This window comes from Ostrinia furnacalis, unplaced genomic scaffold, assembly GCF_004193835.3.
Source record: "Ostrinia furnacalis isolate ACB-3 unplaced genomic scaffold, ASM419383v2 OfSCF5071, whole genome shotgun sequence".
In the NCBI taxonomy this organism is placed as follows: Eukaryota; Metazoa; Arthropoda; class Insecta; order Lepidoptera; family Crambidae; genus Ostrinia; species Ostrinia furnacalis.
Genome location: NW_021135310.1, coordinates 1 through 24659, shown reverse-complemented (window position 1 = coordinate 24659; position 24659 = coordinate 1). Strand labels below are relative to the sequence as shown.

The window sequence follows — 24659 nt, the reverse complement described above, 5'->3', positions numbered from 1 at the left end:
GGTAGCACTAAAACGAAATTGTAAACAACACGCTCATCGACAGGCACTTTGAGGTTATTTTTTTGCGTTTCGTTACACCATGATGCATGTAAAATAAACTAAACGTCAAATCAAAGTCGTAAAAAATATCTATAATAATAATTTTAACAAATTATGCGTTCATTAATTAATTTATAATTCAAATCGAATTACTAAATAACAATTCTGTTGTAAAAATTGGATCATTTTTAACTTTTGGTTATGGCCACTTATTTTTTCCGGAATTCCACTTTTGGCCATATTCCTGACCATGACACTATCATTGTCGTTCCAAGATGGTTGGTTGGTCTCATGGTCATAAAAAGCTTCATTTAACTTTGTTTAGATCATATTATTTCAATGGTACTTGGGAAATACATAATTTCCTCTCTTTCTTTTGCATATTATTTACATTGGGGGATTGTAATATATTGTAAATCAAACATTGATCCATTTTAAAGCGGATTTATTTAAGAATCATGGATACAGTTTGGCTTCTATCATGCGGTTCCATTCAATGCTTGTGTACAACTACGCACTACGTTCTATTCTACTAAACGGATATTGTAATTAAATCCATATCATTATGATTATCATTACGTTTACAGTTATTTTCATAGACATTTTAACACTCAATACTTAACTTACTATATTCTGCTACCTTATTTTCAAGTAAAATTACATAGAATTCATTTACATTGTAAGAGGGCTTTTAAGATATAGCTGATGTTTCCCTATAAATGATGGCATAAACAAAAGAACCACAAAATACCTATTGATTTTATGATAGCAGGACAGATTAATTAAACTTTTAAATAGAGTTAACACGCTTTCAATCAACGATAAACAAAATAATTTGATTTGGTGTAAATATACTTTAGTTTTCTAAGTTATCTAATATTGTCATTAGTTGCATTCGATTTAATTGCAACAAAAAATTGATAATACAAACTTTTAAGAACGAAAAATACAAAGATTAAAAATTAGAAAAGTTTAAAATAATAAAGTGGTAGATCCTAAAACGAATAAACTAACGAAACTTTTATGTAACGCGCCATTATTACGATGGTGCCATTACTGCCAAAAACAATAATTAAATGGAGAAAAGTTGTTCTAGTCGATTTGGGTGACGACAGTTTAGTTGGTTGAGATAGAGTGTCTTAAGAATGACATAGGTGTGTTTTTTATAGAATTACATTTACTTAAAGATATACAACGTTGGTAGATACCTACCATACGTCTTCTATTTAAAATCGTAAGATTATATAAATGTTTTACTAATTATATTTGATACATATTTCTTCATTTTAAGCATCTTTAATATATTTCATCTACTAGAGACATATTTTATACTTTAAATCCAAACGTTCTACTAAATTATTTGGTCATCTATCACACATAATTGATACGTACGTCAAGGTTTACCTAGTTTAACATTGATTAATAACACATATTATGTGTTTTGCAGACGATTGTCGTCGACAGTAAACCAGTTATTTTCACCAAAGAGATGACAAAAAGCATCGTCATTGAAAGAACCTTTTTTTTATTTTTTTAATGCAAAGATTAAGTTGATATGCAGTTTCCGTCCAAAGTAGGTATTTTTTGTAAATTCTTATAAGTTAGGAGCGTGTAAAACGTATACGTAGAGGGATGTACGTTGTAGTCAGTCTGTTCTGATATTACTTTGTTTTCGTCAATTTATCTGTATTTTCTTTCACCATGTTTGCGTAAAAAATCTATAAAAACAATTAGAAAAGTGTGAAAATTTGAAAAAACCGCGTCAGTCTTAAACTCAGTTCAACTAGTTAAACCAGCAGCTCTCTGAAACATCAAATGTGCTCATACCTTCAAGACTTCAAATGTTGAATAGCAAAGGACGGTTATCGATAAAATGGATTTTAACTTAAAACATAACGAAAGAGTCAGGGACGTGAATAACTTACCTTACGGTGTTGCTTCACACTTATATATTTTTATTATATTAATAAAAACAGTACAAACATACATAAATAAATGTTACTTCGCGCTTAATTTACCAATAATATAAATCAATCATGCACTAAATTATTTTGAGACAAGATATTAATAATTTTGTACCAACTAACTTCGAGTCGGACTCGACATTCGAATTATTAAATTTTTACAGTTCTTACAATAATTTAAGTCTAAAATTAATTAATGGGATAGGGCGTATGGCACTGTAAGAAACATGAAGTAGGTAGGTACCTACTACTATAGGTCCTACCTATTTAAACATCGAATTAAAAAAAAAATAACGGCACGATATTATTTTTTTTGCTAATTGTAATAATCTCATAACGGGCACAGCTGAATATTCAGAAGAAGAAAGTGAGACAAACAGAAGGCAAGGAAAAAGAAAAAGTAGACGAATTAGTAGGTACATACCCTATCCTACGACTAATACATTAATGTATGTGCAATGTTAACAAATTAAACTACTAAATACATTGTAAAATACTAAATTAAAAGGGAGTGGTTTTGTTTTAAACATTCCAATTCCAACGAGCTAGCACCAGACGCCATCCGCGCGAGTCAAACTACCCGCGACGCGTAATATCTTACTACCCACACGAACTTGCACGCTTATAAGAAACTGATGAAAGTGATAGGACAATCCAAAACGTAGATTAGAGAGAACTGTCGCCGTGTCGTCTTTGGCCAGTGCCGATTTTAGCGGGGATTGAAATTACGAAGTTTTAGGCTAAGTTGCACCACCTAACTTTGACCGTAAACGATAACCGATGTTTTTTGTATGGAATTTGACAGATTTATGGCGTTTTTAACAGGACTATTCCCACCTCTCGTTCCCACCGCTGCAACTCTTGTGTCCAGGATCTACAGCTTGACCGCCAATAAAAACCCAACCAGCGAAGGTCAAGTTTGTCCCGGGGGAAAGTTAAGCTGTCATTGGATCCGCAACGAAATTAATCAGAAGAACTTAAGAGGAGTTCGAAGTTAAGGTTCGACTTCCCTCCGTTGCAAAGCGGATGACAGGTGACAAACAGAAAGGTTTAGTAAATAAACATCAATTTATTACTAAGGGGGCCTATCTTATGAGCTATTAGCTACCTGTCAATAAGATTTTAACGCTTGTCAAAGTTAAAGTAAGATGGTGCAATCCAGCCTTAAAGTTTAGTAGAAGTAGCAGGCGCAGCTAAATTCGGCCCTGGTCGAGACAATAGTTGGTTGTGAGTCGTTCAATGCACTCGCATGTCTCGGGCGTGGACAGGTGTGGTGTCCTCAGGGCTTGGGCTGTCGTCCAGGTGGGGTCTGATGTGGACAACGGAACGGCGCTGGTCATGGTGGTTGAAGTCATCTCGCATCACTAGCCCGCCGATCCCGTACCCTTGGCCCATGACGCCTGAACCGCTAAGACGCATCTTCTCGGGATCCTCTTGAAGAGTCACGGAGGAGAACACGGTGCTGAAGTTCAGTTGGGGGATGTCGTAGAACACCGTCAGGGTCAGCATCATGAACGTCAGCCCGATGAGCAAGTAGACTGGAAAAACGATAGTTTAATTAGTTTTTTCAAGTTTAAAAGTGCTTTCATAGATTGAAGCTTCTGTTGACTGAATTTCAGTTTTTGAAAAAGAGTTTATATTAGAGGCCATTGTACCTACCTTTTAGTAAATAAATAGATAACTTTATAGAAAAAAACTCAGGGAAACTAATGCCCGTTTTCACCATCAATCCCTAATTTTTAAGTGACCCCTATGGTAACACATAATATAAATTTTGTTTTCATAGGAGTCACTTAAAAATTAGGGATTGATGGTGAAAACGAGCGTAACATTTTTATATAACTACTTAAGTTTTGTGTGGATCAGTCTGTGATATGTGATATCACTGGAAACTGAATATCTTAATTGCACACGTCCATACCTACTCCGCTAGACACAATAGTAAAGTATTACATAATACTTAAGGCGATTAGTGTCCTCAANAAAATTTTATCCCGTACAAAATGTTCATGGATTTTGTTATTTTTATTAAATAACTTTACGCCTGAGTTAAATGACACCGACATCAAGGTTCATCAATTTAAGTTTAAAATAATAGGCAGTAATGTATGAAGAAAGAGCTTCTATTCTGTATCTACCTATGCCCGTGTATTTTTGATCGGTGTTGAATCGGAGTTTTTGGTGCGGGGTGCGCGGGTGTTGCTCGCGGCGTGAAGGTCAAACGCCCAAGGTCATTGAGGACTCTAATCGCCTTAATGGTCCCAACGACGTCGCCACTTTGTGCTGACGTCGGTATTGTTGAGCGATTATGTACGGTAGGTAGTTATAATAAGTAATAACGTCACTTACAAGTGGTGGCCACTTTGTATAGCGGCCTGTACGCCTGCCCAGGGGAATCCCCGGGAATGTAGTCGCCCAGCCCGATGGTGGTCAGCGAGATGAAGCAGTAGTACAGCGAGTCCATGTAGTCCCAGTCGGGCTCCAGCGACGCGAATATACCCGCCGGGACAGCCATGAAGAGTCCCACCAATATTGATGCTGTAATGAAATAGAAAAACTTTATTAACACAACAATACAATAAAAACAATTACTGAGCCACTGCGTCAATAGGCTAGCTCAGCATTTATCTTGACAATGACATGCTCGAAAGGGTTTGTAAAGAAGCTGGTCTTTCGCGGACGCCTTTAATTTTGGCATCGCGCATTTTTTCGAGAAGAAATTGACTCGAGTTCGATATTCCTCAAAAGGGTGGTCAATGCAGGGACCTTTAAATTAAACATTAACAATTTATTTATAAGAAACAATTGAAGGTATTAATAACAAATAAAGAAAGTTTCAACTGTTGCAAGGTGGCATGATCCGCATGCACCTATCGTATTAAGGCATTTTGTGCGAATGAGGCAGTGCCACTTAGCGTGTAAGTATGTTCGCATATTTAACCCTAATACTTACACACCCTTTTTGATAAGACATTTGAAAAGAAATTATTAGTTAGCAAATTGGTACTATAGGTACAAATCCCCTTTACGGCTGTAGTAGGTTCTTATTTTTTGAGTCATAGCATGAAAGGCTGAAGAACAGTCATACTACTATGTATGTAATTACTAGGTACAAAGTAATAAGTAAGTAGGTAATTATGTAGAATGTAAAAGTGCCAGCATTTCCCCATCAGTCATTGCCTTAACAACGCAACATTATACCTATACCAATCTGCAGAAAACGAGAAAAATATTTGAGTTGAAGACGAGCAATCAAGTATTCAAACAGCTATGCCAGTGTTTATGTACGGCGGCACATCAAGCTTAATTCTTAGGATCTTATATACTTGCAATAGATGCTATTTTCCAACAAAGACTGTACAGTCTGATGGGCTGTTGAAAGTATAGCTTTTCAAGACCTCTAACTCCAACTTGGTATACATTTCCAACCACTCTAGTACTTGAATTTAGAGTATCATTGTTATGCAGGCAATGAATGTGCACGAGAAAAATGACTTGTTTTATTCAAAAGACTTTGCATTGTAGCAACTTGTTTAGAATATGTTCAAATAGTAGTTAGTTTGCTAGGTTCTTTTTATGTAACAGAATAATAATTATTCCAACTGGAGGCATTAGGAAATGTTTTTATAGAGTGCTCTTACAATAAAAAATTTGAATTTGTAATGCGTTAGATTTGTAATCTGTTTGTATTGGTCTGGATATTTTCTGTATAGGTTTGTCTTATGTAAAAAAAGAGAACTTTTAATTATGTTATCTGACTCCTAATGTATTCTACCTACCCATAATGCACAAAGCTTGTGATTTGCTTAGTTTGGAACTAAATGGCAAAGTTTTAAAATGGCTAAGGATTTTTTTTATCTGGGTTTTTTCTGTTCTTCCTTCATGTCCCATTTAGCCTAGGCGCAGACCACCGATTTTTAGTTGGCCGATAGTTGGTTCGGGCTGTTATCAGGAGATCTATGAAAGTGCGCACATTACACCGATTTGGTATCGGCCAACCAACTAAAAATCGGTGGTCTGCGCCTATTAGGCTTAGGCAACGATACCTATGGGGACAAAATGTTAAGTTTTAGTTGCATAACTTAGGATACTTACCCATAATAGTCAAATGCATGACCCGGATAGTGAACGGCTGGAAAAGGTGCCCCAGGGAAGCATTCAGTGTCCTCAGCAGCGCCGTCGCTGGCACCAGCAGGCGCTCAACGAAGGCCGACAGCAGAACCAGGGTCAACGGGATTCCGAACAGGGCGTACACCATGCAGAACAACTTGCCTGGCTTCGAGAGAGGAGTCACGTGGCCGTAACCTGGGGAGAAATTACATGTGTTATCTGGGTTTCGGATTGATCATCGAAAGGCATTTTATCGAAATCTGGGGGCACGACAGTGCCCCCACCAAGTCGAGCAAAAAAGCGGCACGGCCGTACCATCCTTTTCTCGAAGCAATTCAGGCCATTTTCGACCGCCTGTAACTTCGTTGTGGATAAAACTAGAAGGCTGAATTTTCATTAGCTATGCAGGCATTGTAAAGACACGGTATATTTAAAATTTCATTCAATTTGAACCAGTAGTTTAAGAATTATAACGGGTCAAAGTTACTTAATTTTGTCACTCACTGACTCACTGACTGACTCACCGATCATCAAAATTCTAAGGCACTTCTAGCAGACCTAGAAGCTTCAAATTTGGAATATAAGTAGTGTTTGGTGTATGAATGAAGGAAAAACTAAAACATTTGGGGGCACGGTAGTGCAACCGCCAAGTCGAGTAAAATTTTTCAATTTCGGTCCAGTTTTCTAGATACATAACTGCTGTCTACAGAATACAAAAAGAAATGAGATCCCATCAAAAACAATACTTGTCAAAAAACCAAGTCTCGCAACTCAGTTGTTCTACGGTAAAAAGTTGTGAGATCCATGTAATACCAAGTCCAGGCCAGGAAATCTTTAACGTTTTACATAAATATATTGACTTGGTCATCGCATGAAAACACGTGTAAATTAAATTATTTAGTGTACTAGGCAGGTAATTAGAATGTCTAGTCTTCGGCATCCCTTTAACAACGCAAACAAAATATTCCGATCAGCGAAAAACGAGAAAAATATTTGAGTTGCAGACGACTTCAGAGCAATCAAGTATTCAAACAGTTATGCCAGTGTTTATGTACGGCGGCACATCAAGCTTAATTCTTAGGATCTTATATACTTGCAATAGATGCTATTTTCCAACAAAACTGTATAGTCTGATGGGCTGTTGACTGTACAAAGTAGGTATAGCTTTCAAGACCTCTAACTCCAACTTGGTATACATTTTCAACCGCTCTAGTACTTCAAATGTAGAGTCATTGTTATGCAGGCAATGAATGTGCACAAGAGAGATGACTTGTTTTATGCAAAAGACGTTGCATTGTAGCAACTTGTTTAGAATATGTTCAAATAGTAGTTAGTTTGCTAGGTTCTTTTTATGTAACAGAATAATAATTATTCCAACTGGAGGCATTAGGAATGTTTTTATAGAGTGCTCTTACAATAAAAAATTTGAATTTGTAATGCGTTAGATTTGTAATCTGTTTGTATTGGTCTGGATATTTTCTGTATAGGTTTGTCTTATGTAAAAAAAGATAACTTTTAATTATGTTATCTGACTCATAATGCACAAAGCTTGTGATTTGCTTAGTTTGGAACTAAATGGCAAAGTTTTAAAATGGCTAAGGATTTTTTTTTATCTGGGTTTTTTCTGTTCTTCCTTCATGTCCCATTTAGCCTAGGCGCCGATTTTTAGTTGGCCGATAGTTGGGTCGGGCTGTTATCAGGAGATGAATGAAAGTGCGCACCGCACATTACACCGATTTGGTATCGGCCGATTCTTACAAATTAGAATAAGGGTCAACTATCCAACCAACTAAAAATCGGTGGTCTGCGCCTATTAGGCTTAGGCAACGATACCTATGGGGACAAAATGTTAAGTTTTAGTTGCATAACTTAGGATACTTACCCATAATAGTCAAATGCATGACCCGGATAGTGAACGGCTGGAAGAGATGCCCCAGGGAAGCATTCAGTGTCCTCAGCAGCGCCGTCGCTGGCACCAGCAGGCGCTCAACGAAGGCCGACAGCAGAACCAGGGTCAACGGGATTCCGAACAGGGCGTACACCATGCAGAACAACTTGCCTGGCTTCGAGAGAGGAGTCACGTGGCCGTAACCTGGGGAGAAGTTACTTGTGTTAATGTATCTGGGTCTCGGATTGATCATCGAAAGGCATTTTATCGAAATCCACTTTTCTACAAAGAGCCATTTCTTCGAAAAGCCAAATGCATTTTTTTTACTCCAAAATATATTCGAAAGCAAAAAATAAGTAGAGTAGAGAGCCATTATTGTCTCGTCTTGGCCATATTTCCCATGAAAATATTTTTGGTGGGATAATACTTACCACTGCTGAACATAGGACCGGTCGGTAGCTGCATATAGCGCCTTTCTGTCACCTTTAGGAGGTCGTGGGCCCACCTTGTTATGGAAATCATTGGGGAAGGCCTATGTTCAGCAGTAGACGTCCTATGGCTGAAATGACGATGAATACTTACCAATAGTGGTCACCACAGTGGACGAGAAGAACAAGGATTGTCCAAAGCTCCAGTTGGGCCCGCCGTTGACGTTCTTTGAGGCGGACACTCCGACGTTGCTGGCTCGGATCACCTCATCCAGCAGGGCCTCCAAGGCTTCGTCTGTAGGCAAAAATATCGAAGTTACTGTAGGGTGCATGCAAAGTGCAACGCACACAAATATTGTCTGCTGTCCATTTCAATAATTGTGTACAGTCTGGTCGCACATTCACTGCTGCCGCCCGTCGCACAGTCGCGACAGCAATATAATTACCTACGCGCGAGCGATAAAGATAGGTAGCTTGGGGTCATTGGACAAAATTCTACGTGCTCGGCGACCAGACTTTAGTTCGGTCCTACAGTCAATCGGTAGCACGACTACGGACTACGGGACGCACGCGCTTGCACTTGCATAATAAATGCCATACATTGATCACGCCTAATTATTTCGGGGTGACCCACCACACCCTTATGGCTAGACTATAATTTAGAGACTATCCTCTAAATTACTAAATAAATCAAATCAAATAGTTTATTCAGTAGGTACATAGGCCCTATACCTACACGTCCCAAATATAGCTTGCCCTACCACTACTTCGGGACAACATTATGGGTTATGTGTGGGCAAAGTGTGTTAGTTGTGACCTACGAAACCCAGGTGTTATAATGAGTCGCCTATGTCTCCTCCCTTATCCGTCTCACCAGCATGAGGAGTATAGGCCAAACCCTAAATTTGCCTCTGGTAAATTAGAGAGGATCGGGAATACAGTAGACACTACAAATGGTATGATGATGAGTCGTCAACGACCCAATTTTAAGCCTGCAATACCTTTTATTCTACTGGGAACAATCACACACAGTTTTCGAATGCACTTGCAAGACTAACTTTCTGTAAGCAAATAAATAACACGCCTAACCTAAACATTAACTTTCTTCACTCATTCAACTCTTCGTGGAGTCGTTGCTCAGGCGTCGGACTCCCAATGGGCCAATATGTTTATTTAGGTAAGATTTAAACTTCAGAGGGTATTTAAGAGGGATTTTGTGTTCTGTTAACCTTCTAAAGTCCTTAAAGATGTGGTAATAGTTAAGTTAGCTTCAAGCACAATCATTAGTAAGCCGTTTAGCATAATGAATGAGTTAGATCAGCATCCCTGAGAGTAAGTGGATTTTGAACGATTCGCTTAAATAGATATTTAAAAAAATTTAAAGACATTATGGCGCCTAAAATATTTGATTTTTTTTAATTTTAATATAGCCAGTGTCACTCTGTCACTCTCACAATTAAGACGAATCTAACGACACCTTTCACGCTAAAATCGGTCAAGCCGTTTAGACAGTAGGGCGTGCCAAAGAAATATACATAGGTATATTACACATACATACACTCGAAAAACATAACCCTCCTTCTGGCGCAGTCGGTCGCAATCAAAAATGCTTTGATTCCAGCAAAAGCTCACACAATAAATACTGTTCTAGTCATATTTAAGAGCAACTAAGGCAATACCAAAAAGTTTTATGAACTTGTACCTACTACGTTGCCAAACTAATAAATAGAGAAATTAAAAACATTAAAAATAGAATGTAATAATTTTATTTTAAGGCTCTTACTTATTAAAGTTTTACGACATCGTATCTTTAATATGTTGCACATATTTCGTGTCGCCCACACGTTGAACTTTGCTGAAGTTGACCTACTTCGTGTGTTTGTAGCCTGAGTATAGAAACTGGCCCATTTACGATCGCACTATAAGCCCTGTGAAGTACTTCGAACTTCCCAAGAAAGCTATCGACATTTTAGATTTTAAGTTGTTTTAAATGGTTTTGCTTATAAATAGTGCTCAGTAAAGTTAAGTAACTTTAGTAATTATTACTTACTTGTACAGTGCAGGAATTTAATTGTGACGAAAAGTGAATTAATCATTTTTTTTACAAAATTAGGAATTTACATTTAACTTCGAGTTTTCCCTTGAGTTTTCCTTAATTATTCAGTGAACCAATTGAAAATTAACATACTGATATTACCACATAATAACAATAGTAAATAGTTGTAGTTGTAAATACACAGTCTTACAAAGTTAGGTCTTCTTATTTTTAATGGCAATAACTTCAAAGTTACAAACGCCACAAGTAGTCGCAGTAGGTATTTCTCCAAAGTTCAGTTTTGCCGCAGGAGGCATGAATAATGGATACATACGAATGAAATATACCCTGGCCGGTGGCCGCAACGCTCCACAATTTGCCCTGGTTTAAATTAAGCAGTTGTAAAAGTACATGCTCGAGATAAACTGTAATTTTGCTACGAACAACCGTAGTAGTCGTAGAATACTGAATTACTACGCTGCTACGAACTTATGCCTTCAGAATTCGGATTACATTAAACTTAGATCTATGTAGGTATAACGAGGAGATGCATAAAACAGCGTGACTGTATAGACCATATTAATAATTTAAGAGTATATTCATTACTAGCTTTCCGCCCGCAGCTTCGCCCGCTTAGAATTTTGTCTGACACAGAAAACATTATCGCGGCGTCCCTGTTTCAAAAACCGAGATAAAAACTATCCTATGTTCTTTCCCGGGACTCAAACTATATCTATGCCAAATTTCATCAAAATCGGTTCAGTGGTCTAGGCGTGAAAGCGAGACAGACAGACAGAGTGACTTTCGCATTTATAATATTAGTATAGACNATTCTGTGGTATAGATAGTATAGATGAAACTGAGTCATTGAATTTGCATTGAAAGCATAAGTCTTTCAATCATTGTTAGTTTTTGTTTGAAATATTATTTACTGCAAATGGCAGTCTCTTTGACGATTCACGAAAACTTTGTAGGTTATGAGACGCTATAAAATTGCAACAGAATCCTTTGCAGAATAAGACCTCATTCTACCAGTTTTCACCTTTAAATAAATATAAGCCGCTTACGTACAATGTCGCAAATGATGTGTAAGCTTCTAGCTGAGAGCAGAACTTTTAATTAACGGAAAGGCTCGGTTTCCGGCATCAACACAACTCCTATGAATATGAATAATTCAGACAAAAAACTCCGCAATAGTCCCAAGCGCGTCAATTTTATCAATTAACAAAACGTTTATAAAATCTATAAAAGTTACTTAGTCATTTCTTGAGTGTGATCAGCGATTAAGGAGTGAGCGCTTAAACCATGCTTAATTAAAAACCTTGTTCATCCTCCATTTGAATATGGAGAGGATGAACGGATGAAGGTGGACTTTTGTAGACATACAGATTTTTTGAGACCCTGGGAATCCTAGGAAAAACATAGGTTTTTGGAAGGGATGAAAACATTCTGTTCGAAACATTCTGACCGAAATTCACGCGGGAAATGCTATTTACTTAGTAAATAAATAAATACAAGGAAACACTTAATCTTAATGCCAACATAAAAACGTTTAACTATGTAAACAATCAATATGTAATGATTTCTGACAATGTCGTTAAATAGAAAGTCCCTTAGGTTAATAAGGTTATCTTGAACATTATAAACCAATATTAATTGTGTGTGATAATGTAATAAATGTACCTACAGTTGTGGACATGTTTCAAGTGTAGGTACTTTGCGATAAATAATTACGTGTCATTATCCTAGATAATAATATTAATAACACAGATAACCTATTTAATGAGGTTATTTAACGCTTATGGTAACATCCTCATAATACATTAATACCGACTTTCAATATGCACCTAATTACTTAGCTAAAACTATTTAATTTGAATTAGTCATATATTAATACAATACCTTCTGAAAATACCTTATTTTCTGATAACGAAATTAGTAGAATATAAACTTTAAATTGTAGATAGGTAAGTAGAATAGAATCAAAAACTTTATTTGTTATTTTTTATGATACACATCGTGAAGTTTAATTTTAAAATAAACAACGTAACTTTCTCTAACACAGTTAGGTAAAAAACCTCTTTGTTAAAGTGTTAGTAACCACAATCAAAGTACACATAAAGTAGATATTATTGGTTATTTAATTGTAATGTAGGACGTGATAAGCATACGACTTATCTTATCGCAACTTCGTAACATTGCCTCTAATATGACCTATAGGGTTTTAGAAACTTGTAAATTGTTAATTAACTTTATAATAATATAAATAAAGAACAAAGGGACATTTTCTGTTGTTAATGTGGGCGTCAGGCACGTAACACTGATTTCAGTATCAATTATATTTTTTTTACTTTCATTTTGTGTGGGTAGTCCGCCTTTAAGGCAGTTGTGGGACTCGTAGAATAACATCTTGTTTTAATTAGAACACTGTTTTTTTTCCATCACAGCGCCTTTATTGCCAAAATTAGTAACAATACAATACTTAGCTAAAAATTTGTTACAACAGACTACATTACCTAACTACAGTTTTATAGGTATGGCCCTAGTATACATAAGCCTGCCCGGCTTATTCAATACGAAGAATGCAACAAAAGCTTGTTACATACTACTCCCTAATTACACGATTTGTCCGACTTGTATCTAACAAATTTTCAACCAAGAAATATGTGTTTCTGTGAAAATTACTTAGGTCCACAATTCATCAAAAGCGAGACACAAAATAAGCTTTTCTAAACTATGAAATCGAGACTATTCCCATATCTCCATCCCACTTCTGCAACTCCTCTCTGCTGTTTCTCACTCGAACGCACAGCGTTGAATAACAACTCGAACGCACAGCGTTGAATAGAGCTCTGTGATTGGTTCGTGTGTGACCCTATGCGTCCACGAGCACCGTGAGACCTCATAGTAATGTTTGTGAATACGGGCGTCAGGACTTAACAAAAACTTAAGAAATGAACCTACTGAACTTGCTTTGGTGGTGGTACGTTGGCAACACTAGGGGGTATGTAATCTGATAACCCCCAGGTCGCGTCGTCACAAGTGACGTTACAAAGTGCACTAGGAGATGGAATATTCCATTAGGGAAAAGGTTACATAAAAGGCAGTGGTGCTAAATCACAGATTCCTTCATAATAAGTATATGATAGATAGATAGATAAATGGTTTATTTGCAAAACACATTGACACACAAGAAGCAAAAAGTAAGATTAATAAACACAGGAGGATATCAACCTATAGAAGTGCACTGCTACATTTTAAGAATGCAAAACAGCTCATTGATACCTACACCTTGACAGTTATGCTCAGTTGGTTCCACTCAACTGACACTAATTTTCATCCTATCTAGACTGTAAATCATCCAGATAGCGATGTGGAGCAGAGTATTGTACCCGCGAGCATTGGCAGGGGGTACACGATAGCCGGGTCAGCACAGCGTCACAAAATATAACAGAAGATAAACTCATGTATGTACCTCGCTTTGCATACCTCTCTCGCTCGCACGCTCGGCCGTCGCGCCAGGGTTGTCTTGTCATGTGTTGTGTTTATTTCGTTATGATAGAAAAATGTTACTCTTAATACTATGCAAGAAAGACAATAACAGATATCCACGTATACTTATTTATATTTAGTACGTTATTATAGTAATAGTTTGCAAACAAATACACGAGAAGGAAGTAGTATTTAGTTGAGTGGTTGACACTATTATCCAACTAATATTATAAATGCGAAAGTTTGGATGTCTGGATGTTTGTTGCTCTTTCACGCAAAAACTACTGAACGGATTTTGATGTAACATTACAGTATTATTGTTTATAACCCTGAATAACATACAAGCTATAATTTATGACGATCTGTGACAAACTAAATTTCACGCGGGTGAAGCCGCGGGCAAAAGCTAGTTATCCAATAATTCCTAAAACCTCTCTAAAACAATTCGATATTCCTAATAATTGAGTTGGCTTTCAATTTCAATTGAAATTCAAATAAATAACTTACTTACCTCCCCGAATCAACTGGTAATTTAAAAAAATAAAATTCGGTATTTAATGATGAGTTTGAGCAACCAAATTATAATACGACTTTTTCTGTTCACTCATTTTCGTCAATTTCGCAAAACAAAATAATATAACACAGTCGGTTGACCGGCGCGTGACTCAAGCGAACCACAGCGAACGTGTGGCGAACGTCTGTCACGCCACGTCGCGCTCGCATTCGTCCAAGACAGTCTTGCTAGGAGCGGTGTCTATGTGTGCGTGGCTCGAGCGCGTTTAGTATGGAGTTTGTCTTCTGTTATATTTTGTGACAGCGTGTGCGCAGGTCACAAGTCAACGCACGTGACGTCACAAAATGGCTGAATGACACGTGACTTTCCACGACTCCTTAGATACTGAGCTTTATTTCCTTCTAGTAGGGTTTTATCGTACAAACCTCCTTGATGTCTTCTTTATAAGGGCTGTTAGCTAGCTGTTAAATAAAGAGGCACCGTTAGAAGTTCCGATTACATTGGCTCAACCGTTTAAGACGGAAAGGTATTTTGTTTGCCATGATGCATATCCCTACACCTACAGGGATATCCCGTTATAACGGAAATCAATTAGATCACGGACGTAAAAGACCATAACCATTACGAAACATCACTATCGCAGTTACACACCTACTAACAGTAGATATTGTAGTGATGGCATACTGAAAATAATCTTGAGACCAATGACACAAATTGACTATTGCCGGCTATAGTGGTATATGAGTAAGTAAAGAAAGGGTAAGGAAAATGATAATAGAAGGGCCGAGGATCCCTAAAAATGAAGAAGCTGGACCATTACCGTCTGTCGCCTATCGATAGTTATTGCAGTGCGGCGATCTGTGCTAACGCTCGGCAGCTGGGTCACAGGCCGCTTGCTTAGTGACTGCAGCCAGCGATTTATCCCTTTATGAGACCACAGTATAATTTATTCTATTGCGTCACGATTCGCTGGTACTTGAAGGGTTAAGTAGGTGTAACAGCTTTGTTTCTTATTATCAAGAAGACATTTTCATCATTTGAGAGTATTATCGTTCGTTCGTTTCAGCCAAATGACGTCTACTGCTGGACAAAGGCCTCCCCCAAGGTTTTCTTCCACAATGAACGGTCCTGCACTGCCCGCATCCACGCATCCAGGCTCAGTATTCCTATAAATTGTGCAAAACTTGTCTAAAAAGAGTCTTAGCCATGTGCTTCTGTCAAAATGCAAAAGCTTTCTCTATCAATTTTCTTTCTCTATCTTATCCTAAAGAGCATCTAAGGGAAAAATGCGAAAATCAGGCCTCCCCGACCAGTCTGGTCAGCTTTGGGAGTGTAGATCAGATTTCCCATTTCTTCTGGTAAATTAGGTAAAAATTCGATCGAGTAGACGCTAAATAGCCTGACTGCCTGATGATTTTGATGAAAAGTTCTTATTTTTAAAAGGTTGTACCCGAGGCAACTAAAGTAGTTAAACCAGTGGAGACTGAATGTCCTGACGATGATGATGTCGAAAAGTCCTTATTTTCAGGCAGTGGTACTCGAGATACACGTTCAAGTAGAAAGACAAACAGTCGCTCGCTCAAGCCACTCGCCCGCTGCACGCTACGGGTCACGCTATCGGGGGTGTGGCCGATGTAGTGGCGTGTCGCGCTGCACTTGATAGCAGGAACTCTTGCGTCATTAGCGGGATTGGAAATTTCCTTTCAATCGTCACGGGTTAAGATTCTGGTAAAACGAAGCTCAAAACTTGAGTCAATTTCAATTGACGGATTTTGATTGGTTGAATTTGAATTTTCTTTTGGTAACTTTTATGGTTTTATTTAAACCAAACAAGAGAGAATCCACTTTGAATCGAACTTTGATAATATGGATCTAAGATCTTATGAATTTGATTTGATTGTAAAATATGCCGATGTGGCCTATCATCATCAATCATCATAGAAAAAACTTGGGAATTCTTCTATGAAGTACGTCTAATAAGAACGTAAGAGTACCTGATTACGTCTAATAGGGTCGGAGTACGTCTTTAGTTTATTAAAATAACTTTCTTTCATCAAAGCCCAGCCACAAAATAATACTTGTAATCAATCTATACAGCTTAGTAAAAGCAGTGTTTTATTCAAGCGAATAATCATCTTTTTGATACAAATCGATCTAATTCTAAAGCGAATAAAAGCACCGACTAAAAGTTTAATCTCCACAAAAAACGTTAGTNTTTTAATTTAAGTTATTTGTATGAAAGATTACGCGGTAATAAGCGGTTTACGATTTACGAGGTATTAAAAAAAAACACTTACTAGATCTCGTTCAAAACAATTTTCGTTGGTAGTTTTTATAGTAATATAAATCATATGTTTTTTTTTAGATTTTTCATTTTCTTATTTTTGAAGTTAGAGGGGGGGGGGGACTAACTTTTTTCCACTTTGGAAGTGTCTGTCACGCAAACTATTCGGTTTAGAAAAAAAAATTTTAGAAAAGGCGATATCATTTTTGATGACCTATCCATAGATACCCCACACGTATGTGTTTGATGAAAAAAAAAATTGAGTTTCAGTTCTAAGTATGGGGAGCCCCCAATATTTATAATTATTTTTTTATTTTTGCATCAAAATCTTAATGCGGTTCACAGAATACATCTACTTACCAAGTTTCAACAGTATAGCTCTTATAGTTTCGGAAAAAAATGGCTGTGACATACGGACGGACAGACAGACAGACATGACGAATCTATAAGGGTTCCGTTTTTTGCCATTTGGCTACGGAACCCTAAAAATCATTGTACTTATGCAAGGTTCAAATAATTTCGAAAGCTTGTAACAAGAACTTCAAATAATTTCGAAAGCAAACATAAAAGAGGAATAAATTCCATGCTCGATACAAGCTTTCGAAATTATTTGAACCTTGCATACAATTATTTTTTTCGTTTTATTGTCATGTGTTAACGGATAAACGATTAACGTTAACTTCCGTTAAATCTTGCGAAATGTAACGTTTTAACGTTTAACGAAGTTAATTTTTTTATTAACGGTTTAACGATTAACGAAGTTAACTATTTCATTAACGGTGCCCAGCTATGGTCACGGGCCGCTTGCTTAGTGACAGCAGCCAGCGATTTAACCCTTATAAATACGAACTTTTTTCGTATTTATAAATGGTACTAAGAGACAAAAGCGTTGTTTTTTTTGTCACGGCGAAATCATGGGCTAAAAATACTATGTGCAGAACTAGCCTAAAAAGTTTTGACCGTGTGCTTTACTGTCACTTTTCTCTCTCTCATAAACTAAAGGGCAAGGGTCTGGTCAGCTTTGGGAGTAATAAACCAGATTCCCCATTGATTTGTTAGATTCATTTTCCGATATTTTTATTTTCTTGCATAAAATATTCCGATCGACTTTTTGAACTGTAGACTTTCCTGGTATGTTAATTTTCTTGTTTGATGCTAAGAAGCTAATCCTGATGACATATTGCAAAACCATTGAAGACTGAATGACCTGACGATGATGATGTCGAAAAGTACTTAACTCCAGGCAGTGGTACTCGAGATAGCAATATTGCTAACACGATCAAGCAGTACAACAAACAGTCGCTCGCTCAAGATCCACGCCCGCTTCACGCTGTTATGTCTTTTGTAAATTAAAAAATATCTTACTTCTGCTAGTGGAGACTAAATGTCCTGACGATGATGATGTCGAAAAGTCCTTAACTCCAGGCAGTGGTACTCGAGATAGCAATATTGCTAACACGATCAAGTAGTACGACAAACACTCGCTTGCTCAAGCTACACGCCTGTTTCACGCTGTTATTTGTCTTTTGTAAATTAAAAAATATCTTTCTTTTGCTAGTGGAGACTAACACCCGTATCACAGAATTAGTAATAGTACAGGTTCACAAATGATGCTTGCATTAGTGAAGCCGCAAATCGAACGCACAGCGTTGAATAGAGCTCTGTGATTGGTTCGTGTGAGACTTGTGCGTGCGCGCACTGTGGGACCTCATAGTAATGTTTGTGAATGCGAGCGTAAAGGTAACACACAACCCGGCCGGGTCCGCCTGGCCCGGCCGGGTTGGCGCCGAATGCAACCGGGCCCGGCCGGGTTGAGAAACATACCGGGTTGCAATCTCTAATAGCAATATTGCTAACAATATCAAGTAGTAAGACAAGCAGTCGCTCGCTCAAGCCACACGCCCGCTGCACGCCACGGGTCACGCTATCGGGGGTGTGGCCGATGTAGTGGCGTGTCGCGCTGCACTTGATAGGAACTCTTGCGTCATTAGCGGGATTGGAAATTTCCTTTCAATTGTCACGGGTTAAGATTCTGGCAGAACGAAGCTCAAAACTTGAGTCAATTTCAATTGACGGATTTTGATTGGTTGAATTTGAATTTTCTTTTGGTTAGGTTTAGGTTTTATTTAAAACAAACAGGACAGAATCGACTTTGATACGAACATTGACTTTGATGATATGGATCTACTAAGATCTTATGAATTTGATTTGATTGTAAAATAAGCAGAAGTGGCCTTAATCATCATAGAAAAAATATGGGAATTCTTCTATGCAGTAGGTATGTCATGTCTAATAAGATATTATAATACCGAACAAAACGACTTTGGTTTATTAGAATAACTTTATTTCATCAAAGCCCAGCCACAAAATAATATAATCAATCTATACAGCTTAGTAAAAGCAGTGTTTTATTCAAGCGAATAATCATCTTTTTGATACAAATCGATCTAATTCTAAAGCGAATAAAAGCACCGACTAAAAGTTTAATCTCCACAAAAAACGTTAACATTNACGTTAGTACTTGAAATCTTGAATCGATAGGTAAGATTTTGATTCTGACTTTCTCATTTTATTGTATTCGTCATCTAAATTTAAATCTATTTGTATTATCTCAAAAGAACCAAAAAATAGTCCTTTTAACAAGTATCTACTACGGCTTTACATTGTGTGTCTAATAAAATATATTCTGCAGAAATTACCTATTCCCTATGTATGAATATTGTGGCTTTGACCTCTAATTCACACAAAAGACCCAACCCTCGTTTGATTGTGGTTTGATTATGATTTTTACGCGTTGAATAAAAAAGGGCTTCACTTAGCTTGAAATGTATTTCACATTTTATTTTGTACTTGAATGGTTTTTTACTTCGAATGAAGATAAAAACGTTGTATGGACTTATTGGAGAATAATGAATGCTTGCGCTATTTCTTCTCAGCATTGGTCTACACTATAAGCTACCAAAGCAGTGGTACTTTGTAAAAAAGTAAGTCTTTTTTGGGACTTACTTAATAAAGGCGTTTTTCAAAACCCTAATTAAATAATGTCACAGACTTTACTTTATGAGAGTGATACCTACGTAATGTTTGTGCACTATATTCGTTTGATATGTAGTTTATTGTCATTCCCCAACTTTATATCAGAGCGGTAAAAATCGTTTTCTTGCCTTCGAGGGTTTGAACAGGAGAATCTTTTTGACAAGGGTTCGTAATTTGGCACGCACCTGCCAGGCACCGATCTTTGGGAGATCTCCTGGGAATCTTTATAGTAATCACCTAATGGAGACCCCGCGGCCAGATGTTGGCAATAATCCTATACCACAGATAATATAATACCCTGTACTTTACGTGGGCTTTAGTGAACTTAGAATTATAGAAAAAAATTGCAGGCCTAAACGAATTTTGATGCCCTATTTCATTTCCTTCAAGATTTTACCAAAAGGTAGGCTACCTACTAAATAAATCGAGCAAATATTGTACCTACCCCTACTGGGAATCGAACCCCGGACCTCTTGAAACGGGTGGTCTTACCGCTAAACCACACTGGCGATAAACTAACTATTAGTTAGTCAATACTAATATTATAAAGAGGTAAAGTTTGTGTGTTTGTATATTTGTTAATTTGTAAGGGGTAATCTCGGGATCTACTGAACCAATTTTAAAATAGAAAGCCAAATTATTGCTGAGTGTCATAGGTTATATAAAAAACCGGAAAATTCCACGCGGGCGAAGCCGCGAAACTACTAGTAATATAAAAAAATATATTTCTTTTGCTTTGATAGTGTTTTACTATCTGCAATGACCCAGCTATTGGGTAGATACTTATTAAGAGGTAAGTAGTTCGGTATTGTAAGTTCCTCCGTGGTTGAGGATTCCGGGTGAAGCTCGCTTCAACCTTCGGCCTGATCGTCACTTACCATCAGGTGAGATACAGGCCAAGAGCTTCCTCGTTGTGGATAAAAAAAAAAAAAAAAAAGTTACCTATTATCTTCGTTTTTCTGAGTCACGGATCCAACACACGATCGTCATGCGGGCTACAAACAGGCACTTAACAAGTAAGTGGCACTGATAAGGTACTTTCTTGTTTAATTATTACGTTTCTAAGTAATAACACAGAATAATTTTACTAATAATTTATTATTACGGGACGAAGCTGGGTTGCACCATCTTACTTTAACTTTAACAAACGTCAAGAGTCTATTAAACTCCATACAAAAACACCGGTTATGATTATAGTCACGGTTAAAATAAGGTGGTACAACTCAGCCCAAGTAATGACACTGAATAATAATAGTAATAATTTACGGGACGTTCATTACAGTGTTTGTGATTTTACGAGGACAAAAAGATTCTTATCACACTTATTAGAGCTATATTTGAAAATACGCAGAATATTTTTCCCGTAGATAATAACACTCATCTATAAGAGAATCTCATNTATCTCAATTGTTTACATTCGCTAATTAGTTTGTTTAAAATAATAACATACTTTTCAATAGTTCGGTATTGTAATCGCTCTGTATATTAATGGGTTTCTAACATAATGTGTTACCTAAGTTTTATTATTTTCTTATCTATGTGTTTGCGGATTATCTGAGTTTATTTTCTTAAGATTAATAGTTATTAGTTCCTGGTTTGTTTTTCGCATCTTCCGTGTTTCACCATAGTTATTAAGTACCTACATTAAAATAGGTATTGATTTAAATAGAGACACACGGGTCTCAACGCGACATTTTATATAATAAGTTACATAATGTTTCCCTATTTTAATTGAAATGGAAAAAAAGTTTAAAATTTTAGATATCTATTGATTTTGTTGGAAATGTATAAAGTTGATTGTGATCTGTCGTCTATTGAAGAAAAAGCTTTCGTTCTCTTTTTTAACAAACTAGGTGACAATGCTTTGCTAGATACAAGAAATAATAAAATTAAAGTACTTAAGCCTCATTTCCTCCAATTTTAATATGTCGATTAAAATACATAGTTGACCTTATACAAATAAAGATATATCTATGATCCGGTGTAGGCGCGTACCTTATTTCGAAACCAAACTAGTTTAAGAATTTTGAGAAGGTGCAGGGCTTAATTATACACGGACCGGACAAACCGGTGTCGTAATGAACGCGGTTTTTTGGAATTCTAGTCGATCATCAAAAAACTTATTAGTACAGTCGACACTATAGCATTTAACATATATTTTTGTTGCAATATAGCGCTTATCACCACTACATAAAGTAGCCACCGTCTTTAGCTTGTTATGATGTTGTTTGTACATTAATTGCTGTTTGATGTTAAAATAATTGTGCAATCAATGAACATGACTATAAAATTGTAACCCTTTGAAAGTCAAAAATATTTACTATTCTTATTATCAGTGCTCATGACACAAAATAACCTTCATCATAAGTGATTATGGTAATCTGTGCCTTTATGGGATTCGAATCTGCAACCGAGCCAGCTCACTCTCAATCCAAAGTCTACCTAACTTGTAGACCACAAAGCCCACCGTCGTCAATAAGTCGTTGAGTCAGTAATTAATTAGACGAATAAGTAAAGTGGTTTCGCGGTTAGTCCTTCTGGCCAGTTCAATCAAGTTAAGCTAATTTAATTAAGGTATCAATGTCTAGCTGTGTTGTGCTGTTAATTAATTGTGTTTATTTCAGATTATTTACCTGTGACGTTGGGGTATTGCAGCATGAACTCCTGTTTCGCCTTGATGACATCAAGCCTGATCTGGTTCTCCATGGGAGCTTCGAGCGCTGAGAACACCAGTGCACCAGTGACTAGGTACACCATGTAGAACACCACGTAGATCAGCAGCAGACAGGTGAACCTCGCCTTCCCAAAGAAACGGGATGTAGCAAACAGAGGCTGGAATGGGGGGTGCTCCTCCTCATACAAAATCTCCCTCTCAACAATCATCTTCTTCGGGTATGGATACAGCTGGCTGTGCACGATCATGTCATCGTCACTCCTCGAACTCATGCTCCCGTAGGAGTGGATCCTCGGATACCTCGACTTCTCCATCACGAAAAAATAAAAAGTCAATTTCAAAATTTGGATTTAGAATTTCGAACGCGCGAAAGTAACACAACTTTTTTATCTAGCCGGCTTGTTACCACAATATTGTTCCAGAACACAAACCAAATCCCGGAACGCGGGTCGATTTGGTCAACTGTACTTGTAGAAACGTTTGGGATGATTCGGCTCGAAGAAAAGCGCGATGATTTCCGTCACTTTAGTGTCGCGTCGGCATTTTTCGAGTTTAAGAATGACCATTTTGATACATTTTAGTGGAGCTTGGGTGTGAATTTGATATGGCGGAAGCCTGCGTGCGTGCTGTGTGCCGGGCAGTGACCGCTGATCGACTGGCGCGTCGTTGAAGCGGCTTGACAAATAACACTCGCCTTATCAACGTCGTTGTGTTGTCAGANACTCGACTGATATAATACCCGCCGGCGGGGCGCTCCGCTGTAGGTAATTATCGGATGTACCGCGCGGAGTGAGCCAGGCCTGGCCTGAGTTTTGATTCGGTTCGGAATTTTTATTTCAATTGGGCAGACATTAAAATGTAATTATTAACTTTATTGCTTATGATTTTGTCTCAGTACCTACCTATTGACCTTGTTGAAATTTTAGTTAGTATTTTTACTCGTCATTATTCATTGAAAAAATCATTACATTGCTCTGAAGGGGATGCTTATTTTTTGTGACTTTTAATTTTTGGGTTTTCAATTATTTTGGTTATAATATCATAACATATGTATGTAAAGATGACATAATTATCGTTCGAGAGTGGACACTCCGCTATAATTACCAAAGCATCAATCTATTTGGTTCCATTTCCCTAATAACTGTTATTATGAAGATCGTCCATAATTGGCAACCCCGATACAACTGGGATTGTTATAATATAGAGAAATATTGATTATTATTGATTATAGTCTTTTTCACGTAAGATGATCCGTATGACACTTCAAGGTTATCCATATTACGCATACTACATATGCAGAATATATTTGAAAAAATATTTGTATTTTATTAGCAATATAATAAAAAAATATTAACTACTTGTCTTGAAATATATAGTAAAATCTGAGTCTATTGATTATATTTTAATTAAATACGATGTCAAAATATTTTTTATTTAATGTACGCAATGTGTGAAACGGAATAGATTTAGTGCTGGGGTATTTCTTGTATAATAAAATCGATTATTTCCGCGGTTCATTAATCGATTGCAGTGAATACTTAGTTATTAAAAACATCATAAAAATCAACCTATATTTTTCGATTATTGACTTTAATAAACGCATTGAAAATAAATTATTAGTTTTTAATTTAAAAAAACAGAACCAGTACTTTTTAGGAATCGTTTTTTTGAACACGAACCATGAAATTTTAATATCATCTATAAAAAACTGTTACAATAATATTTGTAATTTAAAAAAACATGTTTTTTTGTTAAATAACACCCATACAAAATATTTCTCTAAAAGTAGGTTTTACTAACTCTTTGAAAAAAATCGATAGATAAATCGCTATGGTTTAGTTATGTGACATCTCTAAATCTTTCAAACTCGAAACGTCATACGGATCATCTTAGGTGAAAAAGACTATAATTACGTACTATTTGCTATACGCGCTTATCTGTCCGTTACTGTGATATGGGATTACATTTCTGGGAGTTTGCCAGGTCCGGATTCAGGCGTTGGGTAATTAGCTCATAACGTGGTCTATAATGCGTAGCGTGGGGCATATTTATATGGAACTTAGAAATGAATGCTTCTTCAGAATATTTTATCTACCTAGCTCGCATCAATTGTAAATCTTTGAAAAATATGAGATTCGATAGCAACATTAGCAACACTTAAAACCACTCCCTTATAAATATCATTTAGTATGGAA

The 24659-nt window shown here is 36.9% G+C and overlaps 1 protein-coding gene across 1 annotated transcript; it reads right to left on the bottom strand.

The window, feature by feature from the left end:
- Window positions 1-467: 467 nt before the first annotated feature.
- LOC114360505 (potassium channel subfamily K member 1) lies at window positions 468-22834 on the bottom strand. Its single transcript, XM_028315231.1, has 5 exons — window positions 22424-22834; window positions 8584-8724; window positions 7996-8205; window positions 4353-4541; window positions 468-3541 (listed from the first exon to the last, which is right to left on the bottom strand). The coding sequence occupies exons 1-5, from the start codon at window positions 22776-22778 to the stop codon at window positions 3240-3242; spliced, it is 1197 nt and encodes a 398-aa protein (XP_028171032.1). The 5' UTR covers window positions 22779-22834; the 3' UTR covers window positions 468-3239.
- Window positions 22835-24659: the final 1825 nt, after the last annotated feature.